The sequence below is a fragment of the Stegastes partitus genome, unplaced genomic scaffold (genome assembly GCF_000690725.1).
Source record: "Stegastes partitus isolate 25-593 unplaced genomic scaffold, Stegastes_partitus-1.0.2 Scaffold1194, whole genome shotgun sequence".
Classification (NCBI taxonomy): Eukaryota; Metazoa; Chordata; class Actinopteri; family Pomacentridae; genus Stegastes; species Stegastes partitus.
In genome coordinates, this window is record NW_007578925.1 from 136,121 (window position 1) to 154,427 (window position 18,307).

An 18,307-nucleotide genomic window follows, 5' to 3' on the forward strand; every position below is an offset into this window, starting at 1 on the left:
TGTGTCAGAAATCACTCCCTGTTTACTGTATAGAGCCCTTTAGTTGTGGTTTACCTTTATCTGAGTTACAAGTGAGGTGTAGAAACAGCTCTGTTGACTGCATGGCCGCTACTTCCTACTGATGACAGTGATGAAACAAACTTTACTGCTCGTTACAGAGTGAACTCATGGACAGATCACTGACTGGGCCTCCTGGACACGAGTTGAGGGGCTCAAGGAGACATCGGGCTGTGGTCTTTTGCCATAATTGTAATACAGGAAGATTGTCAACAACATTAAAACCACCTGCCTACTATTGGGCAGGTCCTCCTTGTTGAGGCGTGACCCCCTGGAGTGTCCTGAAATGTCTGAAACTGGGACATTGCCAGCAGATCATTTGGGTCTTATGGGTTGTAGGGTGGGACCTCCATGGATTGAAATTGTTCCTGCATATCTTGTGGATGCACAATTGGACTGGGATCTGGGAGTTTGGAAGTCGGGTCAAGACTTGAGCTCTTGGTTTTGTTTCTCGAGTCATTTCTGAGCTGTTTTTGCAGAACTGCAGGGGGCTTTACCTGGTTGACGGAGGCCGCAATTGTATGAGAGTGTGCTTGGTCGGGTGGTATGTGTCAAAGTAACATCCACTTAAATACGAGGAGCCAACGTTTCTCATCAGAACATCGCACTGTAATGAAATGATTGATGTTGTACACCTGTTTAATGGCGTGACGAGTTGCTGTTTGTCCCAGAAAGTGACACAAAACAACCAAAATGAGACTTGAAGTAAAATAACAACAAACATACAAAATGGCAACAAAGGGATACAAAACGAGACACAAAATAACCCAAATGTGACAAAAAATGACCCAAAAGAGACACAACAAGCAAAATAAGACAAAAAAACAACACAAATTAAATGCAAAGGACCACAGAGCGATGCAAAATGACATACAAATGGACCACAATGGGGCATAAAATGATTCAAAACATCAGAAAGTTGCACAGCTGGAGACACAAAGCCGCCACAAATCACATCTGTGTGGCTTTCAGTCTGGGTTTATGTTCTTCTGGGGGACGACTGGGGGGCTTTTATGCGTCTGTGCACAGGGGCCCTCTGGTTCATAAATCGTCCATGAGTGAACTGCTGAGTGCTTATTATGCAGAGCAGTGAAAGGGTGAACAAGGGAGTGATTTCTGACTCAGCCCGTCGTTATCTGGTTCGAACACTGCTGTATTGGAGGACTAATCCAATAAAGCACAAAGTGACCACTGACGATGTGACCAAGATGAATGTGTTCGCTCCGTTTGACTGATGATCGCTCAAGTGGTTTCATTCTTTTCGTCTCATTCACCAGTTGCTTAAGAGAGCTCAAACCAGTTTGACTTTCGCTGGCCTTTCACGAGTTTATCGTGCAAATGCCGCACGTGAGAGAGGACAATAGCTCTCCACATGACAGCTGCCTAATGACTTCCTCTAATCCAGCTTCAGTATCAGTGTTGCAACATTCCTTTGACCTACCTGTTGTGATACACCTGCTGCCACAGACAGGCCACGACCTTTTCTGAGCTTTGCTCCGTGTTATCAAGCTGCTGAGTGAAACAAGCAAACATTCCTGAAAGAAAAATAGATGGACTAGACAGAGACGAAGCGCAAGAGAAAATCTGAGGCTGCAGCTGTAGAATGAAACCGAGGAAGCTGTCTTCCTCCTCCTCCTCCTCCTCCTCCTCAGGCCACGGCCAGCTTTCATGGCGGCCACTGATTGGGTTAGTTTTCTGGGTAAAATCATCTCGGGACAGGCTCCTCGAGCAGAGCTGAAACAAGAGAGATGAGAAGTTAGTACAGCTGAAGTATGTCTATTTCACTGGTTCCATTTTTCTTCTTTATATACGGCAGTAAACTGAATCTGACAATGCCATCTTGACTTGAAACTGTCTCCGTATCCTGATATTTTCTGCACAAAACAATTCTTCCGTCAATAAATCTATCACTTTATCTAAGCGTCAGCACATGACTCTCCATTGTACAAACTGTTGAAGGTCAATAAATCAATTTGTCGATAAAATATCACTACAAGCTTGTGATGTTGTTCTGTCGATATGAAACAGGATCCTTCACGTCACTTGGCTGCACAGTTACACCTGCATGCCAAGCAAACACCCTGTTGGAAGTTTGGTCGTCTCATGGACACCACACAACTGACCACAGTTTGGCTTCCGTCCAGACCTCTGACACGTTATCATCCTCTATTCCTGTCTGTAGTTCTACTTTTGTCACGTAATACAGGTTTAAAAAAGAAGCTTTTTTTCGATTTGAACATCAACATTAGACTTCTTCGACTGGGATCAAACTAAAATTTAAAGCATTGTTGAAAAGTTTTGTGCATGTTTGGCAACCTGATGTCACAATAATATTTTTCTGGACTCTATTTTCACACTGATCCAACAGTTAATCCTGTAAAACATTTAAATTATCATTTTAAAAAAAATCTATTTTCTTCTGAGTGTCAGTAAATTAGTCAGTAAAGTTCTTCACTTTCCAGGGACAGCCTAAATGCTGTTTTTTGCTCACTGCTCAGACTTTAAATTTGCCCTGTGGGGCTTTTTGTGAACAAAGTTTCTGTTTACCAAAACAAATGATGTGCTGCCCTCAAGTCGAACTGAATGCATTTCCTCCCTCATAAAACATTTGAAAAAACGATTTTTCTTGAACGTGCAAAACCTGTATTTTCATATCCATGTTTACTGGCTTCATGAGTGTGTTTCCTGTTTGCTATCACAACATGCTGATCAGTGGAACAATGAACAAAGTGTCTTTAGTATCACACACATGCATCTGTTCGGGGTAAACAAAGCTGGGATCCACGTAGTGAAACTTTGCTCTGTGATGATTCTAGCTACACTTTGCATTCTGGATGTTTGTGTTACGTAACATAGTTAGAACAACAATAGTCTGGAAAATAAACCTTATGCACTGAACTCAGATCATCACCTAATTAGGATTTTGGTGGCTTGTTATCTGAGGTCTTCAAAGAATTGTGCAGAGGGAGACTAAAAACTGATTTTAGTTCACTTTTCTCCAATTATGTGACGTTTACTTTCTGTACATGATTACCTGACATGATTTTACTATGCATATAAAATGACAGTGTTTGTGTTAAGTACACTGCTTCATAAGTTAAAGTACATATAAATACTATTATATTATTAGAAATGTTTTCATTGAAGTGTAATATTCAGCTTCTAGTCCGGTCATGGAGGCAAAATCTTTGTCACCTGCGTGCTCATGTCGCTGCTTGTTGTGGGAAATGTTCTGTAATAATGGTCTAACCCACTCACAGCGGTTGGTCTCCATGTATTTGTCACATGGTTCAGGTCAAAGGAAACATTTCAGCAGCAGCCCTGCAGTCCGCATCAAGGATTACTACCATCTCTGTTACTTATTAAATTGGGATGCAGTTTAATCTTCTCTAATTCTGTAGCTATTTTGAATTCGGAGTGTAATCCCACCTTCACTGTTTTTAAGCGTTCATTAGAATCTGGTGGATTGTGCACCATCACTGTTTTCTGTTCCTCTCAGGAAAAGTTCTATGGTCATCGTTCAGGTTGGTCCAAAAGTATTAGATGTCTGTAAAACTGGACTGATTCCTCGCAGACAGAAACAGTCGAGTGTAGCTATAAGGAACAAGTTTGTTAACATAAGCAAACGTGTCGACACACCACCTGTGACTGGATGTGCTTAAACATGTAAACACTTCATGTCCTAGCTAAGCTTTCAAACTTACAAATGAGTCCTTTCGCAATGAAAAACATGCAGCTCTGCCGACGTTATCAGCAGAAGCTTGTTTCGAGTTCAGCCCGTCTTTCATCTGGGGATTAGTTAGATTTCAGCACATCCCAACATCTCACAGTGTTTGTTAACAGAGGGTAATAAGCGAAATATTACGTTTCACTGCCAGCAGAGTGTTGCCATGACAACAGGCCACCGATGTCACCGCGAACGGGTGACTCTCGTCGAGCTGCACCGCCTTCGGTATCCCAGAGTCCTCCTCTTTTCTTCCGAGTCGGCCGCGGGCCCCCTTTCCCCACGTGTACACCTCCCCTTCTGCAGGAAAACAGGAGAAGAGGGAGCTGTGACCGAATTCAGAGCGAGACCCCCAGGACGCATTAATCCACACAAATCTTTAACTGACAGCTCTGTCGCTCCTGCAGTGGCAGCATAATGGCTCAATCTGTAAGAAGTCAGAGCCGAACAAAGCCTTTCTTCAACAAAGAAAACCTACAGGCAGAGCTGGCACTGCTGGCTTCTCCCCAGGGGGCCAATCGCTGGCACAATGTGACATTTTACCATTTTACCCTCAGCTGTAAGAACAACACACACACGTACAGACAGTCGAGTACAAACACACATACATCTGTTACCTATCTGTTAACCCAAGTGTTTAAAGAACTAAGCCAACAGTTTTCTGTGTTTATCACATTAGTTAAAAACTATGTATAGTTTACATTATTGCTAACCATTTTCTACCGTGTGCTCCATGAAGCCATTGGTGACAAACTTTGAGTTCACTTTAGTGTGACGTGAAATCCACCACATTCATTTGGCTTTGTTTTGGAGTTAAAGTTACATTACTGCAGTGTGGTCACACAGCTACTCACAGGGACAGTTTGAAACTGAGTGACTCTCATTAAAATGCCCTCAGTGTCCCAGAACTCAGTTTTTCTAAAAACCACAGATATGTACAAAATGTTGCCTGTGCTCAGAGCTCAGATGAACCCTGCTGCTTTACAACTTTACTGTGGAATATTTCTCATATATTGTAATGCAGAACATTCATGTGTGCTTCTTATTTGTCATCCAAGTATAAACACAATACAACAGTGGTCATGTATGAAATGTTTTGCATTATCTGTCTGCTTCGTTTCAGGGTTTCTTTAACCAAGTACATAAATCAGCTACACAGATGATCTCACCTAATTTGGCTGATTAGACATCTTGTCTTTCTAAATGGAACAGGGCAAGACGCCTTTATTGTGCTTCCTTCTCATCACAGATTCTGATCTGATAACTCTGATACGTGAAATGGCGACATGCTCCAATGTTCAGCTGCCTTGAAAGACGGGGTGAGACTTACCTTTTGTTCAGGAACAATGGTTTGTTTATCTTTCAGCTGTAACTTTTCTTAACTGCACCATAATCCCCCCAAATATCACGTTTGATAAAATAATAATATAAAGCATAATGTAGAGCTTTGCAGACTGCTGTTGTAATCCATGCTAGCTCCAATAGGTTTTTTTTTTTTCCAAATCAAGCAAGTGTATTTCAATGAACAGACACTAACCTACATGCACATTTTCTCCTTCTTGTTATTATTATAATATTCCAGTGAACTCAAGTGAAGTATACCCCAAACTAAACAGAGCAGATAAAACAGCTGAACTCACCTGTGCAGGTGTGTCGGGCCTTTAAAAACAGAGAGGATCAAGATATGTCACTTATTCTCTTCTCCTCACCTGATCCGATAGCTAAGGTGAAGGCGTCGCCACAGGCAGCCATGGTGATACCCTGCAGGCCGGGCACCAGGTAGGGAACACGGCTGCTACGACGGGAACTGCAGCCCATCTGGCCGTGCTGGTTGCTGCCGAAGGTAAAACACTGACCTCTTTCTGGACATTGAAAAGACACAGACCAAGAAAATGTATGAAAATCACACTAGAGGTGGTGCTAAGTGTTTCATGTCTTCTACACTTCTGTGTTTTTTTTTATTTAGCTTTAGCCCTTTAGCTTGACTCTAAAAATGTAACATGTTAAATGTGATCTTTCCTGGAGGTTTTTTGCGTAACTTGGAGCTAATAGGAAAAGCTCTAGAACACGAAAGAGAAGCTGAGTCGAAATCTCTTGACTGAAATATTACTGTTTGTATTGGCCTGATGAACGTCTGATGATCAAAATGTGGTGTAGGATTCTTCCTTCCCAGTGCGCTGCAAACAAATCTGCTTCAAAATGAGTAATATTGTGAATATTTCAACCTGTAACAGCAACTGAATGGGCCGTCCCGATGTCAATGTAAACAGTCTTCTCGCTGTTGAGGGGCGCTGATTGGACCGGAGTGTAAGAATGAACTTCTTCCACTTGATTCGAGGGATTTGGTTCCTCTCCAGATGTAATCCTGTCCAGGCCGAGCTTGTTGAACCTGACCACAGACATTTTAAACAGAAACAGTATTGTAGCATTCACCAAAACCTTTTTAAACCTGTACTTAAACCTAAATTTAGGTTTCTCACAGGACTCATATATTTTCTATGTCTGTTTCTATGTCTGTAAGATGCATGGGTGTCTGAACGGTCCTTCTTTGGCCTAAACTGCTATGTTTACTGCAGTTACACCTACTGACACAGAGATCTACATCCTCTCAGAGAAAGACATTAACAATGAGTGCAAACAAAGTGTCATTTTAGGAGAATGTTGTCTCACAGGTTGTGCACCAAGAAACTATCTCTCTGAACCTTTAATCTACCACCACCCCACGCACATGGCCGGATTTGTAACATAAGCCTATGGGAGGTGCAATTTATTATCCTTTAAGGAAAACATACAGTGAAAGTGTCGCCTCATGAAATGTGAAAAAGATGTGTTTCTCTGCTTATCTTCAACTCTTTCCAGTCAGTATGTTGCTTTGAGAAACAGAATAATTACCTGTTGCTTCCACACGCTACTATACTGTATTGGGTGCTGATTATCATGGAGCAGTCGACTCCACATACTATCCTCTGGGCTTCGAATTCCACAGGTAGACACACCTGCTGTGGACAGTTGTGGGTGTCTTGAGTGCCAAGCCCGAGGCGACCTTCCAGACAGAGACCCAGCAATCAGAGTGAGACACAGCAGCCATAAATCAGTGACGTAAAAAGAAACACCCAAAAGAGGAAAATAGCACGAGTGAGTTTGAACACAACTGGCCGATGTACTTTACCATTGTCTCCTCTTCCCCAGGCAAATACTTCTCTCTCATTGGTCACAGCGAGAACGTGAGAAGCACCGCAGGACACCTGAACCAGCTCGTAGCCAAGGAGTGCCTCCACTATCTTGGGCTGAGAGCAGAAAGAGAGGAAGGAAAGGAATGTAAAATTACAGGTTTTTATCAAAAAGCCATATAAGTGCAGCATTTTGGTAGCCTTCTGGGTAAATATATAAATTCAACTGCAGCATCTCTAGTTTAAATCAAACCAGGGTCCATTTGTGTCAAAATTGTTACTCTCCTCCTGTTTCCTGTCCAATAAAAGTTAAAGGTAATCATGTCCTTCTGCAAATTCATAATCATACAGTATTATTCATTTTAAGGCATGTTTGCCATAATGTGACGCATCCCCTCACATATTCATACAGGAAATGCAAAAAGAATAAAAAATATCATGAACTGCGTCAAAAATACATTCAGTATAAGTAAAAATCCCAGCTGAGCAAAAGCAGCTTCAGTGCCTTCCAAAAACATGTTAAAAGTAAAGCAAAATGTCTGCTTTTACTGCTTTGAGGATTTGGATTTCAGATCAAAGCAAAGCAGTGAGAAAAAAAATAGCGAATGTCTTTAGATTTTTGAAATATATATTTATATATTGTGAAAAGTATGTAAACAGAAACATCAACTTTTTTTTAACAAGCTACTGTTTGCATACTTATGGAGGTCACTGTCAGTATTGTATTAATGCACACTGTACTGGATTAATAATTACGCTGATGTTTTAAACTGAGCAGGAACCAGCTAGATGTATGACTCAGGATAATATACAGTAGGTAATAGCTTAGATTGTAATTCTGTTTACATAGTGAAGAAAAAATACAAACATAGACTCACTTGCCCTTTATAAAGGTGATAGTGTTCCATTTTTATTTGAGAGATGTTTTAAATATTTAGTCTAGTCTCGCCTTATATAAACATGCAGAAAAAATATCTGAAACACCAGCAGAACTGTTACATTACACTGTCTTGGTTTCAGTTTGGTGTTTAATAAACTCATAATATGACATTCAAAGGTTTTCTTGTGAACACATACCTGCGTTACATCATTGAAGTTACCGTGCCCCAGACAGCCGTTGCTCCCGCTCCCAAACGTCATGATAATGCCCCTGTCTGCAAATTGAAAAATAAAAAAGAAGGGATTAATGGTACTATTAGTTGATGAGTGTAGGTGTATTCTTATGTAGACCAACAGAATGCTTCTAATCCCTATCTAGGAAACGCTAATCTGTGTCAGTGAAAAGTGATGAAAGAGAGGCAACTGAGCTGAGAGGAAGGGTCTTTAATCCCGTGTTATCTGCTTTCCAATGCTGGACGGACTGACGACAGCCTCCTAAAGCGCTCCGACTAACGGCGCGCCACGGTTTGCGCTCGAGAAAAACGGCACCTCCAAACTGCTTGGCAAGCATGAAGAGGTTTATTTTACAAGTGGCTTCACACTATCGAGAAAAAGAACTGGCTGTATCCACACTTTCATACGTACGCTCAAGTGCTGCCTCAGTGTTTTTCAGCCGTTTCTTGCAGAGTGTTGGGGGGTGGGGGGGTGCAGAAAGCAGAGAATAAACATTGATTTCCTACAGCAGAGCTCCGAGCTGCACTGACTGAGCACGGCTGTGATCTCTCTGATGGCTATCCAAAGACGAACGGGCCACCAACCTGTCATGCAGGTGGTAAAGAGATCGCCGCAGGACACAGACTTGATGGTGACTCCAGACTGACCCTCGAGGAAGCGAGAAATGAACTGAGGCTGCATCTGCTCCACCACACCGGGAAGACTGGCCTCACCAGACCCCACTGACGGAGCCTGTGACGATAAACGATTGTAAGTCTGTGTGGGCAGAGAGTCTCTTTATGGCAGCAGCAGAGTGAGAATGCACCTCTTTCCTGGAAAACATCATGTTAAAGGAAGAATCCACCCTCTAATGCAATTAGACACCATCAGGCTGTGATGTTCAGTCCTTCCGAGGTGTTATTTTATTAAGTAACCAAGTCACCCAGTCATTTAGTGATTTTCTACATTTGCTAGCGTTTCCTAGAATTCAGAAAATGGGCAAAAACATGTTGTTTTCAACAAATTGATGTTGGCTGTTTGCGCCGTAAACTACTGAAGCAAATGCTGTTATTTCTGACTCTTCTGCACTAAATTTTCTTCTCTTTGAGTCTACAAGACCAAACCAGAGACGGTTACCGGTGATACTTTCTACAAAATGCTACAAAATGTACTGCCTTGTGAGTTCTTTAGAAATAAAGCACAGTGAAATGAAATTCTTGCAGCTGTATGTGGAAACATCAGCAAAGGACAGTACATTCTAATTCACTATTTCGGGAACCTCTAAAACAGCCAAAGTCTAAATATATAAAAACTGTAGGGGTGTATACAGACCTCCCATGTAATCAGACGGCCGGACTTAGTGACTCCCATCTTCTGCGTGCGGCCGAGAGACACCTGAAGCACTTCGGTGTTGAGCATGGGCAGGCGGAGAGGCGCTGAGATGCCACTTCCCCACGTATACACCAAAGACAGTGGGAGTGTGTGCACCTTTCCTGACCCTAAACCCACTGATCCATCTGTTCCAGCCCAAGAAGACACAACTTCATTTGTAATTCTTGTACTGTGGTCAGCCTGAATATCAAATAATCATAATATGTGCTTCACCTCTGGACCTGCTGGTAGGAACTCTCCCTCCTGCTCTACCCTGAGGACCAGTTTGCACAGTAGACAGTGGTTTCTCAATCCTGAGAGAAAAAAGTCAGTGATGGAGAGAATTTATACACAACATTAGTAAATCTGAATCTCAAATTAGGCCTATCTTCTCATTGCTGTTGCATTAAGGCCCCACCTTCGCATTTTTACGTTGCCTATATCTGTGTAGAGGTTAAGCAGGGGCCTGATGCATATGGGGAGAGCCATTATTTCATTGAGTTGAGGCCGCTTGGATGGATCCAGATTGAGCATGTTGAGGATGAGCTGCCGAAGTTCTGGGCTGTACCGGTCTGATATCGGAGCAAAGGTACCGCTCATGATCTTCAGAACGAGGGCGGGTAGATTCTGAAAGCAAAATTAAAGAGTAAAATTACGAGATGCATTATATATGCATGGGAAAATTCCCCAAATCCCTGCCAAAGAAATAAGGTTTTCAGATTAGTAAACCACTGTGGAATTGGTAGTGAAGAGAGATTTGAGCAAAAGCCCAAAAAAAAAAAAAAGATTTGGATGAATTATTGATTTGTGTGAAAATCAAAAGCCCTATCCAATCTGCTTCACGCTTTAATATGGGACAACCTGAGGTCTTCATATGAAATGTTCTGAGAAACGGTTCTGAGCGTCTCCCTCGGTGTACATAATGTAGCACTGATGGTTGTTAGGATGGTTTCACTGCCTTTGCACACAGCAAGAGTTGATGCATTATGAATTCAATAAGAATAATAAAGCTGTAAAAGCTAACAGAAATGTAGTATTATCATTATATCCCAGAAAAAAAAAGGATTACTACAAAGAAAATGCTTTTAGTACAGCAGCCTCGAAGGCTCTCTTGAGGCTCGCCAGCTCATACAGCACGCAGCCCAAAGCCCAGATGTCGCTCTTCTGGTTGTACGGCTTTCCTTCACACAGCTCTGGCGAGATGTAGCAAGGAGTCCCAACCACCTGTGGAGTGACAAAAAGAGCTATTGATTCATGTTAGCACACACGATGTTTTCATGCTGTTTATACTTCCCAAATAAATGCCAATCAGCTCACCGTGTAAGCTTTGCTCTTGCTAACAAGGATTTTGGAGATGCCAAAGTCACCGATTTTGACGATCATCTGGTGCTTGTCGAGTAGGATGTTCTGTGTCTTGAGGTCTCGGTGCAGGATGAGCTTGTTGTGAACGTGGTACAGAGCGAGTAAGATCTGTACGAAGAAGTGAAGGATGGTGTCCTCGTCCAGCAGGGAGTTACATCGCTTCTGTATGTAGTCAGCCAAGGTTCCACCTGTACAAAGAAAACAAATCATTTCTGTTCATCAAAACTATAATACAACAAAAGTTAGTGGGTTGCAGTGTGTTGATGATAACAACTCTAATAAGCATTAGATTTTTACAGGCTATCTTTTCAGTGCACAAATTAAATCTTAATGTAAGCATGAGAGGAAATAGGGATCAAAAAAATAACCATCTAGCCATGTAAAAAAAAATATTTTTTTATTCATCATTTTATCTTCTTTCATGAAACACAAAGCCCCAGGCTTTTTGGATCTCAAGCTATTAATAAGATTCATTTCAGTTTCAAGGTCTACAAAAAAAATCTGTCCAAAACCAGCCCAAAACCGAACACAAATCAAGTCTAAAACAAATCCAAAACCAACCCATAACCAAGTCCAAAACAAACAATCCAAAATCAAGGACAAAACCAGTCTAAAAATCAGTCCAAAACCACCTCAAAGCCCCCAGTCTAAACCAGTTCAAAACAAAGTCTACAACCAACCAAAAACCACATCCAATACCATCCATCCATTATTTATACACCACTTAATGCTCACTTGGGTGGCGGGGGGCTGGAGCCTATCCCAGCTGACTTAGGGTGAAGGCAGGGGACATCCTGGACCAGTCTATCACAGGGCTACACTTAGAGACAGACAATCAAGCACACTCACATTCACACCTACAGACAATTTAGAATCACCAATTTCTTGTGGGAGGAAGCCGGAGAACCCGGAGAGAACCCACGCTGCACGGGGAGAACATGCAGACTCCACGCAGAAAGATCCCGGTAAAAGATCCCAGTCCCAACCGGGACGCGAACTGGCGACCTTCTTGCTGCGAGGCAACAGGGCTACCAACTGCGCCACCTTTCAGCACATCCAATACCGATCCCAAAATAAGTCCAAAGAAATCCCAAAAGCTACATTTAAAACTAAGTCTGAAAAAAAGCCCAACCCGAGGCCAAAAACCAGGACAGCCCCAGCAAAAAATGAGCCATTAGCCAGTCCAAAGCTAGACTCAAGCCAGACCAAAATCAGTCCAAAACCACCTCAAAGCCCCCAGTCTAAACCAGTTCAAAACAAAGTCTACAACCAACCAAAAAACACATCCAATACTATCCATCCATTATTTATACAACACTTAATGCTCACTTGGGTGGCGGGGGGCTGGAGCCTATCCCAGCTGACTTAGGGTGAAGGCAGGGGACACCCTGGACCAGTCTATCACAGGGCTACACTTAGAGACAGACAACCAAGCACACTCACATCCACACCTATGGACAATTTAGAATCACCAATTTCTTGTGGGAAGAAGCCGGAGAACCCGGAGAGAACCCACGCTGCACGGAAAGAACATGCAAACTCCACGCAGAAAGATCCCGGTGAAAGATCCCAGTGCCCCAACCGGGACGCAAACCGGCGACCTTCTTGCTGTGAGGCAACAGTGCTAACCAACTGCGCCACCTTTCAGCACATCCAATACCGATCCCAAAATAAGTCCAAAGAAATCCCAAAAGCTACGTTTAAAACTAAGTCTGAAAAAAAGTCCAAACCGAGGCCAAAAACCAGGACAGCCCCAGCAGAAAATGAGCCATTAACCAGTCCAAAGCTAGACTCAAGCCAGACCAAAATCAGTCCAAAATGACCTCAAAGCCAGCCCAAAGTCACCAGTCTACAACAAGCCATAACCACCCTAAAGCCAAGTCCAAAACCTACATCCAAAACTAGCCAAAAAATATCCAAAACAAGTCCAAAGCCAGTCTACAAGCTCTACACTCTCCATCAGTGACTTGCCTTAATGTCAGGAAACAGCACACTGTAAAACCATCTTTACAAAGCCAGTTATGTTGCATTAAATGTCCTTTTTTAACATTAGAGTCTGTTTCCTGCTTAACTTTAATTCACTTTAGTGCGCACAGGAATAAAAAGAACATTAAATCAAAAGACAGCTACAAACACAGTGAAGGTGGTGCACAGAGCCTCTGATGTGGTGTGTACTATCAAACACAGGATCTGGAAAGCAGTTCCAACACTTTATCTGTCACAATCGATCATGGTTAGGATGATGGGCACATTCTAGGCACAGCGGTTTGGAGTCAAAAAGTGGTTTGCAGGCCAAAAAAACGAGGTTATATAACATCCTGGGTGTGTTTGGCAGGGTGACAGTCGACGCAATGTTGCGTGAGGTGTGGTGACTTCAGGTAAGGGAAGGTATTTCAACCTGTGATTTCGCAGTCACATAAGACAAAGATAAAGTATAAGACATTACAATGCCAAATTACTGTAACAATAGGAGGAGGATGCAAACACAACATGACAATGACAAGATAATAAAACAAAGCAATGAGGAAATAAATCTTCAAAAGTTTTTAAAACCACAACACTGGTGCATAAATCCAACCTTCATAGGCAGCCATGCAAGACTGGATTTTATTTATTATGATGTGTACGGGTATGTAAGTGTGTATGTATATGTATGTATAGTTGTATGCATATGTGTGGGTGTGTATACTTTGTTGTGTATTGTGTAACCTACAAGATGCTTCAAATACATTTTTGCAAGTGGGATTAATAAAGTTGTTTGAATTGAATTGAAATGAATTGAAACCAATATCAATATAAATCGAGCAAAAGGATGAGAAAATGTAATGAAGAGACAGTCTAGAACTTTAACAGCAAATGTTTTGTCTTTAATCTAACAGCATAAACAGCCAACAGTGCCAAGTCTCACAATTTCAGGCTTGCATCTGTATTTTTTTCATTATAGTTACTTAATTACATTGCCTCTGACAAACTGAGATATTAGATGTTTTCATGTGGTCCTTCCTGGCCTGACATGGGAATGTGGGAAGGTATGATGGAGCCCTGCAGCACTCAACCATGAGAAAAGTGATCTGCTGTACAATGAACAAAAGGAGGTTATGTAATAAGATCTTGCAGGGCTCTTACCTGGTGCATATTCCATCGCTATCATGAGGGCCTTGTCTTCCAGGAAGTTCTCATAGTACTCTATGATATTTGGGTGGTTGAGCAGTTTGAGCACCTGACACTCGTTTTGAGCCGCCAGACGTTCGTCTCGTGACATCTGCTCCACTGGGATCTCCTTCAGGATGACAAAGGCCCCGTCGCTGCGCCTGCGGCAAAGGTGAACGATCCTGACAGGCGAGGAAAGTGGAGAAAAATGAGGAACATATTTCCTTGAATAAAGAATAGGAGGATGATTTGTGGCAGTTTAGATTCAGTGATGTGAACCTTAAAGAGCTTTGGCACCAGCGTTGTAACTGACAGTCAGGCAGTATGTACATTTTGAGGCAAATGAAGTGTAAAAAGAAAAGGTACACATTGTAGAAAAGATGCAGCTCTCACAGTGATGCACTACTGCTGCATGAACATTTATGAACTAATGGTTTTTGTTACATACACTGCTAGTTTTCTAGTGCAGAATAAAATGAGAAAAAACATGCCGACACATGTACGGGCCTTCGCTTATTAGGTGTGAGAAATGTAGTGTGTGTTTTCCTGTGGAAGTCCAAAACATTATGAGTCAAGTGAAAATTAATCAGTCAGTAGAAAACAGAGCACAAGGACATAACAATAATAAAGTAGAGGAAGACAGAGTTACTGCTTTTTAGTACTGTTTTTAGACAAAAACAATCTGTTTTAAATTTGTTTTAAAGCACATGTCTGAGAAACATAATATTTTATGATACTCTTGTATGTTCAGCATGTAAAGTAATGGTAATGAACAACAAACACAGAGAGAACTTCAAAGTAACCATGTGACATGCCGTGAGAATAACCTTATGGTCTAGTCGAAGTCCAGTTCAGCTCCTGGACGACTGCACTGTGCACATTTCCGTTGTACTTTATGTTGGATTATTAAGTTTAAAAAGTGTCTCTTTCAATACACAATAGAAACAAGGTTGTCTGCACTGTTTTTCCTCAATATTGTGTTACATAATAGTGCACCTATTGTACCTCTCCAGTATTTGCAAAACTACTTAAGAGTATCATTTACATAGTATTGTCTGTTGTTCTCTGTAGTCTTACATCACATTTCATTTTGTAACAGGAAAACCGAGGCTGTCACACTGTGAATGCTCATTAACTGAAACATCTTGCGGACACATGTAATACAACTGAGCCACCATTAATGTTATTAAAGACTCCCGTGTTCTGAAACAAGTGAGTTAAAATGTCTTCTGTCTCCTTTTGTAGTCACCACTTGTTCCTAAGGTTTACAAAAACATACTGTATGTCATAAAATTTGGGTAAAAAATTAAAATGCACCTTTAAAACAAATATATAACACTATGAAGCCGTGCCTTTCTGTTGTCTCTGTGTTTTTACATATATTTTTCTGCTAATATCCTTACTTATGTGGAGTATTTTTCAACTGAAGTACTGGTACTTTTATTTAAGTAAAATATCTGAGGATTTCTTCTTCTACTACTACTTCTTCTCACCAGTTGGAACCAGTTTGTTCCAAATACGATTGTTCCCAAAACCTGACTGCCCACTTCCTAAATGTCTGCAGATGCTTTAATTGGGGAAAAAACTCTCCTAATATGCAAATATACTTTTTGTCAGTGGTAAGAGCACAAAAGGTAAAAGCAAAAAAGACATATGCTTTTCATATCTTTATAATTGTGTCCATAGAAATGTTTGTACTTTATTGTGTAATAAAACAGATTAAAGGCAATGCTACAATAATGTTCCAAAGTTTAAAATGTATATATATGTTTGGTGCAACTCATATCCTTGTTTATATTCAGTAACATAATTTGCAGGTAGTTCTTTGCACTAAAAGTATTTCTATTTTCTTAATCATATGACTGTCATCTTTAAAGTACACCAGTGAATCAAATCAAGTCATTTTGAAGCATTAATAACATTTCAGTTACAGTGTAGGGGCTGCAGTCACTGGTTTGATAAGTGGAAAACTGAATTTTGTAAGTTGAATTAGTTCCTTGAAGATATTTAAGCCTATAAAAAAGAACTGGATTGGTTATAAGTGGGGCACAGAACAGATAAGACAATAAAAAGACATAAGGATAACTTCAAGATCATTACTCATGACTGTCTGACTCAGACTAAAGCAGCTGTAAATGCACATGAACTGGGCGATAATAGTTTTCAGTAGACAGTCACTTTTTAGCACAATACCAGCAAGTTATTTATTTGTATCAAATTCAAACAACGAAATTCACTGTATTGGAAAATGTCACCGGATAAACTAACGTTATCTTACAATTAGCCGAGCTAAAGACAAACTTTAGAAAAGTCAAACACCAAACAAAGTGTGAACTGCGCGGTTAGTTTACAGCTTACAAACCAGTATTTTGTCACGTATTTCACCTGAAAATGTTTTTAGATAACTTTTTTTGCGAACTACGTCCAATGTTCCGTTATTTCTGACACTCTGTCCTCTTTTTCTTCTTTAGGCGGAGCTTCGTCGCGTCCCGTTACTTTTAGAGATAAAAACATACTTTTTACGGAGTTCTGACTTTTTCAGTTTACCCCTGAAAGCGACGTTTCATAAACAGAACGATGTTTGTGGCTCAAAACATCTGGAAAATGTATTATTAAACCCAGACTTTACCCGAAAGCTCCTCTTCCAACAACTTTGATTTTCTCATACTTCTCCATCGCTGCTGCTCCCAAACGCTTCCGCCGTCTCCAGGCAACCCAAGGCCAGAACTACGGCGGCCACCGAGGGACAAAAGAGGCGAAGCAGAAACTCTGCAGCCAGAAAGACGCAAAAGGAGACACAGCTTTTCTTCAGACACTGTTTAACAAACATTTTCAGTCTCAGGGGGAAATTAAGCACACAAAAAAGTCACATTTAAAATACTGCATTTTTGTCATTCATTTTCCCTGTGTGTTTCGCCAAGAGAAGACAAGCAAGGCTGTTGCAATGCTAAATTTTACAATACTATCTGTCCCTCCCTAACAATAAATTAAAAAAAGCAAATTACTTGAATTATAGAAAGACTGCTATAATGTTTAGATATGACAGGATACTCATTGTGCCTGAATTTTGCGTTTGAAGCGATTTTAAAGATGAACAGATGTAGAAAATGCACAAACAGGTGCAAAAAGTACCCCAGAATGTAATAAATGAAGTGTCTGATGTGTAAAAGTTTTTAGGGGCAGACAATCCAGATGTCTATTTAATGTGTCTGAATGCCTGTGTGTTTAGGTACAAACAAATGTACTTGGAACATATTTGAGTAACTATAAAAAGCCGTCAGTGTTTGCAAATGGGTCACATGTTAGAAACATGAACATATTGTTTGGAAGAGAGTGTTTTTACTTAAACTAGATTTACACAAGTCAAGAGTGTGGGAAATGAGCATGCAAGGTCCAGTTTGACGGAAGGTCCCTTAATTGCTCTACAGCTTTACATTTTCTTATAGCCTTATACATTCAGCTTTTAAAAGTATTCAAATAAAGTCAAACAACAGGTTCAGCTACACTGATAGGAAGTAAACCAAATGCTTTCTTCATGTGCTTGTCTTTTCTTTAATCTGTTTTCATGATCTGACTCATCAATGGCAGCTTATGTGCACCTGCAGATGTTGTATTTCTTATGTCAGTTATTTCAAGTAGAGTCGAGCTGTGCAGCCAGGAAAGCTGAACAATACTGAGCATCTTGTTTTGTTGTTTTGTTTTGTTTTGTTTTGTTGTTGTCATACTAATATTGTTTCAGTAGTCTAGTTTTAGATCTGTCCTCCTACTTTTTGTAGTGGCCTGTTTCCAGACAAGCTACTCTGTATTTCTAGTTTACAAACCAAATTACTGAGTTTATGTCAGTCAATTTTCTGAGCTTTTCTATGTGCTGACATGTCAGAAATATCTTCTGTGAGATATCTGGCTGTACGGCAGCGCCAGGAAACAAGTGAACTGAAGTGAAAAGTGAAACGCTGACATGAGACAGATGCGATTAGAGCAGCGTCTTGAGCCTGGACTTCAGATACTGCAGTCTTACATCCAGACACCTGGTGATTATGAAGCGCCTTCCCCTTGTCTGAGATAAGCAGGATGGGGGCTGCAGGAGCGCTGTTTCCCCTCTCTGCCACGATGGGGATAATAAATGCTTTGTGCTGTGACAAAGCCTGCTCTGTGTTGTGCTGAAGCGCATACCTCCACTATCATCATCAATCGGAAATAATGATGTATCACCACAAACAGTCATCTGCATGTAATTGAACCTTTCCCTACAATTAGCAGTTTTTTTAAATGAAGCTTGGTGGAGGGGAGATGGGTGAGTAGCTGGTTCCTCAAACAATAGTTTTCTCTTTCTCAGGGGTATAATATCTCACCAAAGGAGCACCTAAAGGAGTCTGGAAAT

General features: G+C 41.0%; 1 protein-coding gene across 1 annotated transcript; it reads right to left on the reverse strand.

Moving 5' to 3' along the window:
- Positions 1 to 827: 827 nt before the first annotated feature.
- Positions 828 to 16,609, reverse strand: nek8 (NIMA-related kinase 8). The gene is made up of 15 exons (XM_008297145.1): positions 16,556 to 16,609; positions 13,903 to 14,108; positions 10,732 to 10,964; positions 10,507 to 10,638; positions 9,833 to 10,041; positions 9,649 to 9,728; positions 9,376 to 9,560; positions 8,649 to 8,796; positions 8,029 to 8,105; positions 6,951 to 7,068; positions 6,674 to 6,824; positions 6,007 to 6,170; positions 5,491 to 5,643; positions 3,923 to 4,081; positions 828 to 1,791 (listed from the first exon to the last, which is right to left on the reverse strand). The coding sequence occupies exons 1-15, from the start codon at positions 16,600 to 16,602 to the stop codon at positions 1,763 to 1,765; spliced, it is 2,091 nt and encodes a 696-aa protein (XP_008295367.1). The 5' UTR covers positions 16,603 to 16,609; the 3' UTR covers positions 828 to 1,762.
- Positions 16,610 to 18,307: the final 1,698 nt, after the last annotated feature.